Genomic DNA, 13,767 nt, shown 5'->3' with positions numbered 1-13,767 from the left:
TATGCATGTATGTGTGTATGTGTTATTTGTTTCTGTATTGATTGTTTGTTTATTAAATAATATTGTTTTTATGTATGCACCATCATATCAGACTATCCTGATTAGTTTTGAAAAGAAAGGGTAAAAAGAACGGAGATTGTGACCAGATTTTATCACTGTAATCTGAAAAAAAGACAAAATCGGATGACAATGTAGGCTTAGTTATCTCCTATTGTGCAAAAAAGTCTCCAAACCTTGGTCTTTCAAACCAGAACAAAAGCTTAGTATGGCCGCAGTCATGATTGTAGCTGCAGTTCAACACACATGCAGTTACCAGTGGGTGCTATGCAGTAGTACAGTACATCATGCATGAATGCAACACTAACTTACGTGGCAACCTGATGCATGACCTTGGTGGAGGTGTCTTTCAAAGTGTCCTTCAGATTGTCCTTGAAGTTGCTGAAGAACTTTCCCGCTCCTCCCTTCACCATATCCAACAGTCCTCCGCCATAATTGGCATCCATTTCTGGGGACAAACAACCTTTAGTCAATTAGAATTGACAGGGAAACAAAATACACACACAGTGAGGATGCCAACAAAGAGGCACACTTCCATTTAAAAGTACAAATAAAAAAAAAAACTGCTATCTTACTTTTTCAATAGAAAAATAATTGCTGTTGTTCTATGCAGACAATGTTGTTTAAGAATGTAAACAATGCTCAATTACATAAATAATTTTGATCCTTTAATTACAAACTGGAGTTTAGAAGTCCTCAATTGACTTCAGTGATGAACATATGAGTAACTGCATAACACGCACAAGGTGTGGAAGGTGTGGAGAGAATGATAGACAAGGACACAAGAGAGAAGACATAATAAAATGAATACCATCTGAGGGTGTGTGTGTGTGTGTGTGTGTGTGTGTGTGTGTGTGTGTGTGTGTGTGTGTGTGTGTGTGTGTGTGTGTGTGTGTGTGTGTGTCTGTGTGTGTGCGTGTGTTGGAAAAGAACCAAGTGTCGTCTTGGTCAGCACCCCTGTGGTGATATGAGATTTTCTCATTTCTCTCTTTGTCTGTCTCTCTCCTACATGCATCCACACTTACATGTACCAACTATAATGGCTTCACTTGAGATGTAACTCAGCAGTACAGGCATTAAACATGACGCACATTCTAGGTTGGATCATTCAGTGGTAAACAGCTGATTGCTCAGATAGAGTTTGGGTTAAATTATTTCACAATATAGTTCATTAAAAAATCTAAAAAGTTGTAAAGTAGGATATTTAAAGTCAAATGGTCGGAGAAAAAAGTCTGGAAAGCTAAAGCTGATTTATGATTTATAAAGTTTAGCGTCAGATTTCACCTGATAGCAGCACTGCAACACCACCCAGATGTATTATACATGATCTGACTGTATCTTGCTTTAATGTGTTTAAGCAGCCCAGCTCCCTTTAGTTTGTTACACATCAGAAAAAAAAACTGGCACCTTTTTTGGTACCACCTTTTTTTGATTTTTAATTTTTATTTAGTTAGGGAAGGTTCACTGAAAGGCAGCCTCTCTCTCACAGTTCCACATTCATACCTTGAAGCTGCCCAGTACAACCAAAGTCTGCCATCAATAGCTGTTTACTTCCATTTACTTTATGAGAGTGACGGTGGGAAGATCTGCCTCGTTTCATGACTAAATAGGAAACTGTTCACAGTGTTGAGGTTCTTTCGTAAACATTCACAGTGAACAGAAGGTTAAAGTTGAGATGGATTTGCTAGTGGTGTGTTATTGAAAAATAGCCTTTATTTAACTTGCTTCATGTTGTGTTCACTATCAACAATCTCTATTTCATCCCATGCCGGGATGATCATAGTACTGCGTAGCTACATTGGCTGTGTGTGCGTAGGCTTCATTCTACACTGTTAGACCATAATGCACAGCTGGAAATACAGCTTACCGTCAGTGATGTCAGTAAATCTTGTTTCACAATTAGTTCAGCTAGGAAAGAAGTTGAGAGTTTACAGTATCATCGTTAGCTGGAAGTTAGCTGCAATTCGTTTAATGTTATTGCCACTAGGTACATAACCTAAGAGGACTAACTAGTTGGCTATTACAGGTCACTTTTGCTTCATGCTGGAGGGCCACTGTGCCTTTTTCTGTGTTAGTTATACTGTTTTCACTTCCAGATGAGTTGTTCTTCCTATGTGAGAAAGCCATTATGTGTGTCCAACACAGTCATATCTCCTTCTCTTTAATGAAGAAATAACTAAATTCAAATGTTGGGTCAAGCCCAGGTCTCATATATGTGGGGTCAGGCCATGCCCTAAATAGTATCTCCTCACATATAATGCTGATGTTATCACAGTAATTTTCCAGTTTTTTACAGAAGAAAATTCTCTGAGGTGTGCCAGCTTTTTTTTAGACAAAAATCTTAATGATTTTGTGGTGCAACGAAGCAGACTTTTGCACTTACTCACAAAGACATCACAAACACTGTCTCTGCGGAAATCTGCTGGCTGCCAAGACAGTGTTTCCTGATTAATCATAAACAGAAACTGCTAAACTCTTTTACTACTTGTCTACTTTTTATCCCTCTATTCCTCTCTCTTTCTCTGTCTGGTTCACTCCATCCTGTCCTTAAAGAACTGAAATGACAGGGATTTTTTTCTGAAGAATAAAGCTCCTGCTTGTTGAACTCATCCAGCATATGATCCTCAGAAACTCCCAAAACTCAGATATAACTTCGCCTATGGCATACAAGATGCAACACTGTTAACTGAACTAGAATTCACACAGTAACTGAATCATATGCTGCATTAAGAAAAGTTAAATACAGTACCTCCAAACAAATATATATGTCAAAGGGGTCTCAATATGGGGTTAAGACTTCAACATTTAAAGGATTGTCAACCTACTGATTCTACAAGGGAAATATTCCACAAGGGCCAGTTTTTACTCACTTCAGAATTGATAATATTAACAAAGCTATTTATATAGCTGATCTACTGCAAGATTTTTTTAAAGGAATTATGATTATATAGCCTTTGTTCCATTTCATTTTGACTTTGTATTGTACTTCATGTATTTGTTTTATTGTTTTCTACCTTATTTTTTCAGTTTATGTATTACGTATATTATTTTAATTATTTACTTTTTGTGGGGTTATAAAGGTTATAACCCCACAAAAAGTATAAAGTTATAATGTTTCCTCGATGACGTTTGTGTGACGTATGATGCCAAATTATTTATATATTGTATAACATGTTTGTAAAATTTACCCCAGCCAAGAAAATAGTCAACCAAAGTGGATAGCTAAAAACCACTAAAACTGGAGTTACAGTATGATATTGTTACCTGGATGTAAGCACAACATAAAAGGACCAAAAAATGAAGGTAAGCCTATTATGCTGCACCACTGACTTTATCACATCTGTGTCTTTGAACCTGAAAACCTTCAGCTAACCGCAGGCTTTATTTTTTACATCTTGTGAAACTGTGTTGCACAAATTATTCTCCTTGGCTTTTGAGGTAAAAATGCTGTGTGTGCTTCCGACATTTCATCTTGGTTTATCTGTAAGCAGAAAATGTCAACACTTTGTAACAGGAAAAAAATGAAGATAACATGCAGCAAAAGCTGAGCCTCCCAATAAAAAAGCATCTACTTTGTATTTGATGTCTAATAAATCTAGAATAACCCTGTTAATATTGTTGATTAAATATAATTCTACATCACTTTATGTGTTGATTGTATCATGGGCTAAGCCAATTAACCTTAATTTGCAGAGAGTAAGATAAGTAGGTCAATATTACTCTGATGTCTGCATACTAATATGAAGCCACAGTCAGCAGCTGCTTAGCTTATCTTAGCAAAAAGACAGGAGGAAACAGCTAGCATGGCTCTGTCCAAAAGGTCAAAATCCACTTACTATCACCTCTAAAGCTCTAAAACACACTACTTAACATGTTAGATCTTGTTTGTTTTATCCATACAAAAATTAAGTCCGAAGGCAGATTTTGTTATCTTTAGAGCAAACCAGGCTAGCTGTGTCCCCCTGTTGTCAGTCTTAATGCTAAGCTAAGCTAACAGGCTGTGAGATGTCGCTTTATCTTAACTGTACAGACATGTGAGTGATATCAATCTTCTCAACTAACTCTCGACAAGAAAGAGAGTAAGCCTATTTCCCCAAATGTTAAACTATTCCTTAATTATGTTAGCTGAATTGAAAGTAAAATGTTCCCCTTACATTCTTCAGGCAATACTGTAAGTTCACCTGCACATTTTGGTCTATTTTTAACCTTCTTTCTTCAGCCAGTGAGCATGACAGGGTGTATTAGGAAAACCTGCATCCTGCTCTGCCTTGAAATCAAGAGCTATATGATCTTAACCTAAATCTGCCAATCATGTTCAGATGCCTGCACAGGTGAAGAGGAATCTGTTGTGATGAAGGAAAGAATGTGCTACAAATAAATCTCACTTGAACTGTTCCACAAAAAATAGGACCAGGCCAATGGCTCACCCCTCCTCCCTCCTCAACCGCCTCCTATTGCTTTCACAGAGTCGACCAATAGCAACAGAGAGGGGGAAGAGAGAGAGAGAGATGACTGAGGAAGAGGAAAAGAGAAAGACAGTTCTTGTTTTGTCTAGAGGGATCAGTGGGCTGTCTGAATATGTCTCTCTCCTCCTACAGCCACAAACATTTACAGCCAACATGGGGTGTATGACACAGATGGATGCATGCACACAACGATAAAGCTTGACAAGCAAACACACTGCACTGCACTGCACTCGATCTCAGTGCTACTACTACACTGTGCCGGGCCTTGTTGTGTCCTGGACCCAAATGACTGCGGCGTCAACCCCGGAATCTAATCTGCTTAATTATAGATGCTGCTGATGAGACAAGGATGTGTGTTGCCTAATCATCTACTAAGAGAATTCCACTGCTTTGAATGGCAAGCAAGGTCTTAAAGGCTGCTAAACACACGATGACACGTTATTACAAGATGTGACTGCAACTGTAGGTGCAAGCTAACTGTTAAATACTCAAAGAACATTTTGGTGTAAAAGAGCCGACATTCTAAACTTCCTCTGTACATTCACATTATTTTGATACCTTTAGTTTGAAACTATGGAGAGGCAAACACGTGCCTGGATTGACCTTGGATACTCAAGCAAGACTACAAGCATTTTTTTGTAAGCATTCTTCAAAATAGATTGTGCATCCTGACCATTACTAAACATTATTATTTGCAAAACAAGGGACCTAATTATGGAATCCATGATTCTGCTTGATATAATTGGTGTCCTAAGCTTGTAGTGTCCAAGCAAGCTCATAAATGTCTTTACACAGTAGTGAGATGACAGCCAATGAGTTGAGAGAGAGGGAGATGGGGAACAAAGTCCAATGAAGGCTAACAGACAGACTCAAATCTGGGATGTTGCGGCTCAAGTTCAGCCCCCTAACCTATGTAGGCCACCAGGGCGCCGCAAAACAGCAGTATGTTAATAGATGAATGATAAACTGAATCCATCACATTGGATGTCAGGCTGATTTCACTGCTATCAATCAAAATATAAACAAGGCCACTTAGAGGGGAGACACCGGCCTTATTCACAGCGAAATACATAAAGTAATATTGTTGACAAATGAGAAGAGCTGGAGATCATGTTGAAGATTCATTTTGCTCTCAGTACCCTGGCTAGATGATGAGCCAGGGCTAATAGGCCACAATTGCTCATTTGTATCAGTCATCTTCAACAGTAAGAGGCTATAATCCAGAAGTGGTGCTCCCCTTAGTTCGCTAATAAACAACTGACATTGAAGAAGTTGATATACAGTCTGGACCAGGGGTTTGCTTTTTGGCTGGGGACCCCTTAAAATGAAGCAGTAAATGCTTGTGATATCAAAAGTTAAATATTTCTATGAGTTGCTTTGTTGACATTGCTTCATTACAATAACTGTTAGAGGCCCAAAAAGATAAGACTTTGTAAAGATTGTAAAATCTAAATTTGCAGGATATTTTTCCTCTTTTCTGGTCCATTAATTAAATTAAATCCTGTGAGCAAAGGTTTCAAACCAGGGTTACAAGGGTAGGGCCGGCATGTTTGGAGACAAATATTGTATAATTCTGAAATCCTCTCTAGCTCACTGCAAAATTGCTGCTAATCAATGTTGCCTTCAGTCCAGTTGATTAACAAAATGACACGTGGACCTTTTTGAATGGCTGGCCTCTATTTGATCATCTCTAATCAAAGATTTTCTTAGCCATTTGTTTATTTACTTCTCATTAACCAAATGGATCTATGTTATGTTGTCTCCTTCTATGTCCTCCCTGTGTTGTTTCCCATCCTGAGTTGTATACTGTATAAATAGATTACAGTGTGAACCAATTTGTTTCTTACATTTCTGCTCTCCTGTAAATCATGTGCTTTCCCTGTATTTTATGTTGTATCTATGTCTCTGTATATCTTTGTTAGCTGGTCTATGTGCCTCTCTGCCGTGGCCAGATGGATGTGGGAGTGGGCAAACTGGTGCGCCAGATACAGTGACAAACCTTGCTAATACAGACACCAGAGGGAGGCGCTGATACAGACTCCATCAGGTAATACAGTAGCAGCAGAGAGCCCAGCCACTGACAGTAAGATAGGGCCGGACATCAACAGAATCCTTGTTGTTGCCAGAAAGATCAATGAATGTTTCTCCCTTCTTCTAGAGTGCCAACCTTTACCCTTTAGTATAAGGCTGTGTTTGAATGAGACAGACGGATGCATGGACATATAAAAAGAAGGCACACATCTACATGAAAGAGACCATCCGTAAGACCAGGCAGACCCGACAGATATCTGACACCGGAGCCCCCTCCTCCACCCCCACCCTCCTCCATCACCACCAACCCAAATCCCCTTCCTTCATTGACCCTGCCACCCTCCTCATCCTGCTTCTTTTGTTTCACTCTAATGTTCATCCCTGGAGGCTGGCTGACTCCACAGAGCACTGCAGTGAGGTGAACACAGACTTCAACTTTACTGTAAATACTCAAAGTAATAGACTTCCCTATTAGCATGCCTTTACTGGAAATACTATAATTACAGTCATTATATTGTATTAGCAATGTATTTTTACTGGAAACGGCAAAATGCTCTAGGATAAAAATGGAAAATGACTTTGTAGATATTGAACAAACAATGAATTGGCTGTTCACATATGAAACATTTTAATTAGTTACTTGGGGATAGCCTGGGTGATGGGGGGGGGGGGGGGGCTTCATCTGGGTAAACTAAATATGTGTTTAAATAATGTTTAATTTTGATGTTTGATAAACTGTGGTGTCTTGTATGGGATATTGTGATCCCATACATAATGGGTCAAATGTTTGGCATAACACATACATACAAACTAAGTAGTATTAGTATTACAGTTATAGCAGTAGTAATTGTAGTAGTGGCATCAGCAAGGGTTGCAGTAGTAATATCATAAAAGTTTTTTGTTTTCCAGAGGACAAAATTGATCTCAATGAAGATAAAGTGTCAAAACAAATGACCTACATAACTGAAATCAATAAAGCATAAACGGAATGTGTCATCAGATTAATGATGAACAGATTTTAGTTTTAATTGGATACATTAGGTTTATAATCCATCACTTATGGCCAATTGACTAAACTTCTCAACTGAGAGTATTTTGTGCTTCTGCTGCCTAAAACTGAAGCAGGATTTATTCTCTTAATTAATTAGATGAGATTACTTGTGTAAAACAATTTCAGATTAAAAGCCCATATAAAATATTAAATACGCTATAAAATGTGGTTTATACTACTGACAACTGGCCGGAAAATAAGTTTGTATACATTTGCTTCCAAATTTTGCATATTTCAATACATTATGGACACTAGAATAGAGTATATGCTAATATATGTACATAATTATTATGAGCATTCATGCCAATGTGTATAGCCAACTTTACACACATTGAAATACCTTTAAGTCTGGTCTGAACTGTATGTCAAATGCTTTTGGCCACTGTTATCAGAGATGTCCAGGACTGGTTAGCACCGCATGTAAGAACACACATCATGCAGACAATTTAAGAAATGTTACACCAAACCAATTGCACTAGAACATGTCTTAATCTGTTTTGCAATGCATATACTAGCCCAATATCTAGCATTAAGGTGGGGTCCGGGAGTCACTATGAGCCCCAGAGGGAAATCCAGGAGGGGCAAAGCATCGTTGTATACTTTCACTATTGTTAGCCATTGTGTTGCCCGTTGCTACCCTTGTGCTCACCAGGACGGTTACAGGCCACGCTACTGCGTAAACTAGTCACATGTTATACTCAAGCACTCTTCACGTTGGCGTGCAATCGCTATCCAAGTTCCCGGAGGCGGTGAGTACTCTTACCTGAGCTGTCCATGGTGCTGCAGTCCTCCTCTCTCAGCGGGCCTGCCTTCGGTCCAAGGGTGGCCGCTCTGGAGCCTGCCAGTGTGACGCTGCCGCCGCCGCCGCCGCCGCTGCTTCCTCTGCCGACACTGAAGCTATCTCCGCCGCTATCGACCAACTGCAAACATTCATAGCCATCGTAACTGGTCTTTTTCTTGTAGGCCCCCAGCAGGCTCATTACCGAAACACACACAAAATAGAAATAAAGGACAAAAGAAGCTCCAAAGACGTATAGGCTAGGCTGCGATGTCGCCGCCAACACCACCACCACAGCCGCCGCTGCTACTGCTGCTACAACTACTGCTGGGTAAACCCCATGTCCGAGGAGGAGAGGACGACCGGTCTCCTCTGTTTTCTAGGGGAAAGAAATATTCTGCCGGGTGCTCTCTCTATCGCTCTCTCTCTCTCCCGCTCTCTCTCTCTCTCTCTCTCTCTCTCTCTCTCTCTCTCTCTCTTTCTCTCTGTTTCTGTCTATCAGCTCCACTTTTCTCAGCAGCACCGCATTTTACTACGACGCTTCAGCTGCTGATTCTGCTACTGAGTGCTGTAGTCCCCGACTGAGTAAAGGGGAAATCCGCCCCAACGCACAATCCTCTCATGTCATTGCTGCATCTATTATTTACACACTCTAATCAGAATACCCTATATGCTTATTTTTTCCTAAAGCTCAGCAATAAAGGACATGTTCATGTGAAAAATTAAAAATACAGAAGAAAAAAATAAGGTACCTAAAAATGTATGAAGATATCATGAAGTCAAAGCACCACTTCATACTAATTCCCCGTCAGTATATTTTGGAATATCATTGTGAAATCAATATAAGTAGGCCTTAAAATGGCACTTTAAAATCCATTTGTTAATATTATTGTGTGTGACATCATTACATTTTCTAACATGCCCCTATGTAAAATGAGTAGGATCCCAATTTCACAGTTCTTATTCTAGGTTAATGTCCCTTAAAAAGGGTTCTAATGTCTAGGAGCTTCTAGCAAATTATGATTGTCCAATGTAGTAATGTTAATAGCACTTGTTCTACCCTGCAGTTGTTTTACTGAATATTGCCTGCATTACGTAATTAGCCTACAACATTTAAAGAATGTAAAAAGCTATGACAATTAATTTCATTATTAATTGATCAGTTGATTATTTTCTTGACTAATCAATGATTCATTTTGTCTAAATTTCATAAAATTGGGCAAATGGCTCTTACAACATTTCAAGTCTTTAAATTGCTTGTTCTGTCCAACAATCAAACAACAAAAAACAAACAAAACAAACCCATCAATCAAAAAAGTAAGTCAAAATTACTAAGTTAAATAAAAATGTAAGTAAAATAAAATGAGACAGAGAAAAGTAGAAACTCCTCACTGGCCTGGAAATACTTGACATTTTAGCTTCAAAAGCGACTCAAATGATTTATCAGTTATTAAAATAATTGCCAAGTTAACTGCTCAACTTGAATGGAAGACATGCTGTATAGATGAGTGGTGGATGGTGCCTGCTGTAACCATGACTGTACATGTAGGCCTACTGTACTAGAGGCACAGATCATAATAGTTCAAAATGTACTAAAAAAGTGAACTGTCATCCCTTATGACAACATTAAAAGTCTTTTGGGAGAAAGTGTAGAGCCATAAAAGAAACTCTGGAATTGTTAAAATAAAACTATGACCTGCTTTGTGTAAATATGGAGGGAAGTATGAATCTGGGTCTACAATACAGAACAATAATTAGTTAAGTCCTGTTCTGAAAATGAACAAGGACCCCTGGCCTTGTCATAGTAAAAAGCATTGCAAGACAACAGCACCATACTTTGTCAGGAAAAGGAAACTCACTCTGCATCAAAAGGAATTTTCTCTACTCGACTAATTGCAGCTTTGAATGTTAATAGGCTCTTTGAATAATAATTCAAATCCAACAGATTTGAAATTTCTACTCCAAATTTGTTAGTTTAGCTTCATGTTTTTGTGTAATGACCCTGGATCCATGAAGGACAAAACACTGACCAGTGATGGCATGCTTTCTTCTTTGGCCTTGTCCCCTGGCAACGAAAACCCTGCATAGTTTTTGAAAAGAGGACATGAGCCTGGGAAACTCTTTTAGGAGAGCAGACGGGGATTCAAAGCGGGAACAGAACGTCCAAAAGGGAGGAAAGATACCCCCGCCATCACCGGACGCAAAGTGCTGCCGCTCCATTGTTGGCATGGAGCTTCCTGTCCCAGCCGTGCCTACCAATGTTTACCCCTTGATGTCCATATGAGTGTGACTGTTTAGGATGCAGCATGCAGGTGCGGTAAGGACGTCATAAACTTTGCCACGATCAAAGGTTAACACAAGAAGAGAGAAAAAAAAGGGCATTTTTTAGATAAAATATGAATCAATGAGTTGGGAAAACAATCAGCAGATTAATAAATAGAGAAAATAAAGCAGCCCTGAAAGAAAATATTGAAAATCTGCACTTTTCACTTGCAAATGCATAAAAATCATCAAACTTCCGTCTCTTATTTACTGAACATTTTAAGGCTTTGTCTGATGGATGCTAGCTTACCCCTTAAACGTGTGGGCAACCATTGCATACAGGCTTATGGAAACATGAATCACAATGTATTTTGGTACAAATCAATGGTAGAGACCTTATAATGACGTTTGAGGCATTCATGTACAATCCTCTTTTAATAATTCCTTAGTAGCCTTTACATTCATGTTTGGTGCCATTTTATGAAACTGCTGTAACGTGATAGTTTACTGACAATGGCCTTGTGTCTCTTCATTGGTTTTTACCATCACACTCAAGGGTAGATTGAGGATTAATGATTATCCTCATAACAGTTAAAGCCGACTCCAGGAATCTGCTGGATCAGCTGTAGGACACACTTAACAAGACAGACAGTGGACTTGAATCTGTGGTTGAGTCTGTGAGACTTTAGATCATGTAATCCAAGGATTCTTGGTCTGCGTGGTAAAAATTGAAACATGACACGCATTGGCTGTGACTTGTCTTCATAGAATAACACTGGCATTCATGCTGCCCTAGTTTGCTACTACCACTGAGCTGGCAGGAGGCCTACGTTAGCGAATCAAAACAGTGTGTATTCTGTTGAAATGGTACTTAGCACAAAAAAACTGTTTACCTATTTACTAATTCCAAGGCTTAAACCCCTTTTATTAGTGCTCTTTTAAATGCACTATAAACAGAGGCATTGCAAATAGAATAATCTATTCATTTGGTAGTGAACTTAAATGCTTTAAAGAAGCTAATAACATGTCCAACTCCTTATCCTGTGCTGTTCATTTATTTGTCTCTTTACTTACTAAATATGTGTTTTTTTAGAAGTTCGTGTATTTTCTCTACTGTAAAATATGAACATATTTTTTTCTAAGTATACATACTGATGTGCTCTACAAAAGTAAAATTTTGAGAAAGTTATACTTGAGTATTTAAAAGTTCTGCCACATCTATATTTACTGGCCAAATGAACAAAATGACTCAATGGCTGATGATCAGAGCATGAAACCACTCCAAGCTGCATTGAGCTGCTCACGTGACGTGCGTGACGTCGGTGGCAATTGGGCAAGAGAGTAGCAGCTGCCCTCTCAGCCAGTCCTGGATGATGAAGATTGGGATTCGGATAATACTGATGATCGAGATAAAAAGACATCAGTCAGGTCATAATGGCAATAATAGCCTACCGATGAAGAAAAACACCGGTCCATTTTGGATCCATTTGGATATGGTGTCCTAAAGCGCCGACACCATCAGCTGACAGAAAAAGAAAAAAAAATGCAACTACGATCAAACCGGCATCCTTCACCCTGTTAATTCAGTCTAGTCCTCAGGATGTCATCCATAAAGCAACAGTAATAAGTCGTATATGCCAACAGAAAAAAATAACAATATGTCTCACTGGGTTGTGTGAAAAAATCGACACTACTGTAAAAATAACCCAAATGATGTCATTCATGTTGCTCACGTGCGCATCTTGCAACAGAGGCCCTGATTTTATGATTTTATATTCATGTATTACCTAAATTGAAAAAAAAGAACAAAGAATGCTATTTCTCTGTGGAGCAAGTGCATGCTTGTGATAACCTCACGAGCAGAGATGGGGGTGAATTTCCAGAGGCAGCTTGATATTATGTAACATCCAAACACAGATCATGATGCTCTCTCCTTCTTTTCCTGGTGAGAGATGCAAGCTACGGCAGTAAAACACGTCTCACGAATCACATAAAATGAATAGAAACAGACGACTTTACCTTTCAGCGCGCTTTCTATCATTCTCCCCCCTGGGAGCGCCGTGTTGTGCCGTGGTGTAGATGCGCTTTCAACCCCGGCTCAGCTCATAGACACCGAGCTTTGGTTTGTCATTCGCTGCTAGTCAAAGGTTAAAAGCATAAACGTCCTGTGAGACGCACTGTCCTGCAAGGATTCCCCAGTATCTCCCAGTTAACCTGTCAGCACATTTACAGAGGCAGCACCTGTAAGGCATCATCATATTCACATTTTGGCTTATGAGCAACAAACCAGGGATGGCGATTGGTAGATCTGTAGATGGTGTGGATGAGCGTAAACGAAAAAAAAAAAAGCAAGAGTGGATGTTCATGAATCTGTACGGTAGAAACTGCGCCGCTCAGCGAGTCCTGGCTGTCAGAGCTGGTAAAACCTGGAATGGACCTCAGAAACGGGTTGAATGTTGGCCATCATAAATAGCCTACATGATGACTGTGTGTGAATTTGCTGCAGGAAGATCAAGAAGAATTGTGGTATGTTTTATCAGGCCACAGAATGGCTGAGCTACACTTGTAGGTTCCCATAAGAATAGTAGCCATGAGGTGATACTAAAAACCCTAAAATGCAACACCATCTGCTTTTGCATTTTGGACACAGGATACTCATTTAAATTTGCATTATGCTTAATGCATGGACAAGCTATAGCTGCATACCATCTGTCAAGGGTAAACACAGCAGATGAGACTGTAATCCAGCAAAACAACCAACCAACCACTAACACACAGATTTATTTACAGATCTGAGAGGATTAGACAGGAGAAGAGGAGTGAGCAGTATTCCTATGAAGGCCTCACACACGCATGCGTGTGTTTTTCTGTAAGCCTTTTCAAAATCTAAGGCAAGTTAGCAGCACACCCTCCTGCTGCTTCCTGTTTTTTCACATGATGTATAAGATCAAAGAGCAAAGAAGGGAGGGGCAACGCCTTTCTATTACTTTTATGTGTGCTTGAAAGAAAGAAAGAAAAAGAAAGAAAGAAAGAAAGAAGTCACAATCATATACAGTGGGTACGGAAAGTATTCAGACCCCTTTAAATTTTTCACTCTTTGTTTCATTGCAGCCATTTTCCAA

The 13,767-nt window shown here is 39.3% G+C and overlaps 1 protein-coding gene across 10 annotated transcripts in view; it reads right to left on the bottom strand.

Moving 5' to 3' along the window:
• The window catches only part of dnajc6 (DnaJ (Hsp40) homolog, subfamily C, member 6), a 40,325-nt gene extending 27,290 nt beyond the window's left edge, over positions 1–13,035 (bottom strand). For 3 of the 10 annotated variants that reach the window (XM_034881087.1, XM_034881092.1, XM_034881088.1), the window contains exons 1-2: positions 8,369–8,815; positions 370–505 (exon numbers count right to left, since the gene is read on the bottom strand). In XM_034881087.1, coding sequence (XP_034736978.1) covers positions 370–505; positions 8,369–8,585 — 353 coding nt within the window. In that variant the 5' untranslated portion in view covers positions 8,586–8,815. Of the gene's footprint in view, positions 1–369; positions 506–8,368; positions 8,819–12,664 lie in introns of those variants that run through there. The other 7 variants (XM_034881085.1, XM_034881091.1, XM_034881095.1 and 4 more) reach the window with 6 other exon arrangements.
• Between the last annotated feature and the right edge of the window lie 732 nt (positions 13,036–13,767).

Source organism: Etheostoma cragini, chromosome 9, assembly GCF_013103735.1.
Source record: "Etheostoma cragini isolate CJK2018 chromosome 9, CSU_Ecrag_1.0, whole genome shotgun sequence".
Classification (NCBI taxonomy): Eukaryota; Metazoa; Chordata; class Actinopteri; order Perciformes; family Percidae; genus Etheostoma; species Etheostoma cragini.
This window is presented reverse-complemented; position numbering and strand designations above follow the sequence as displayed.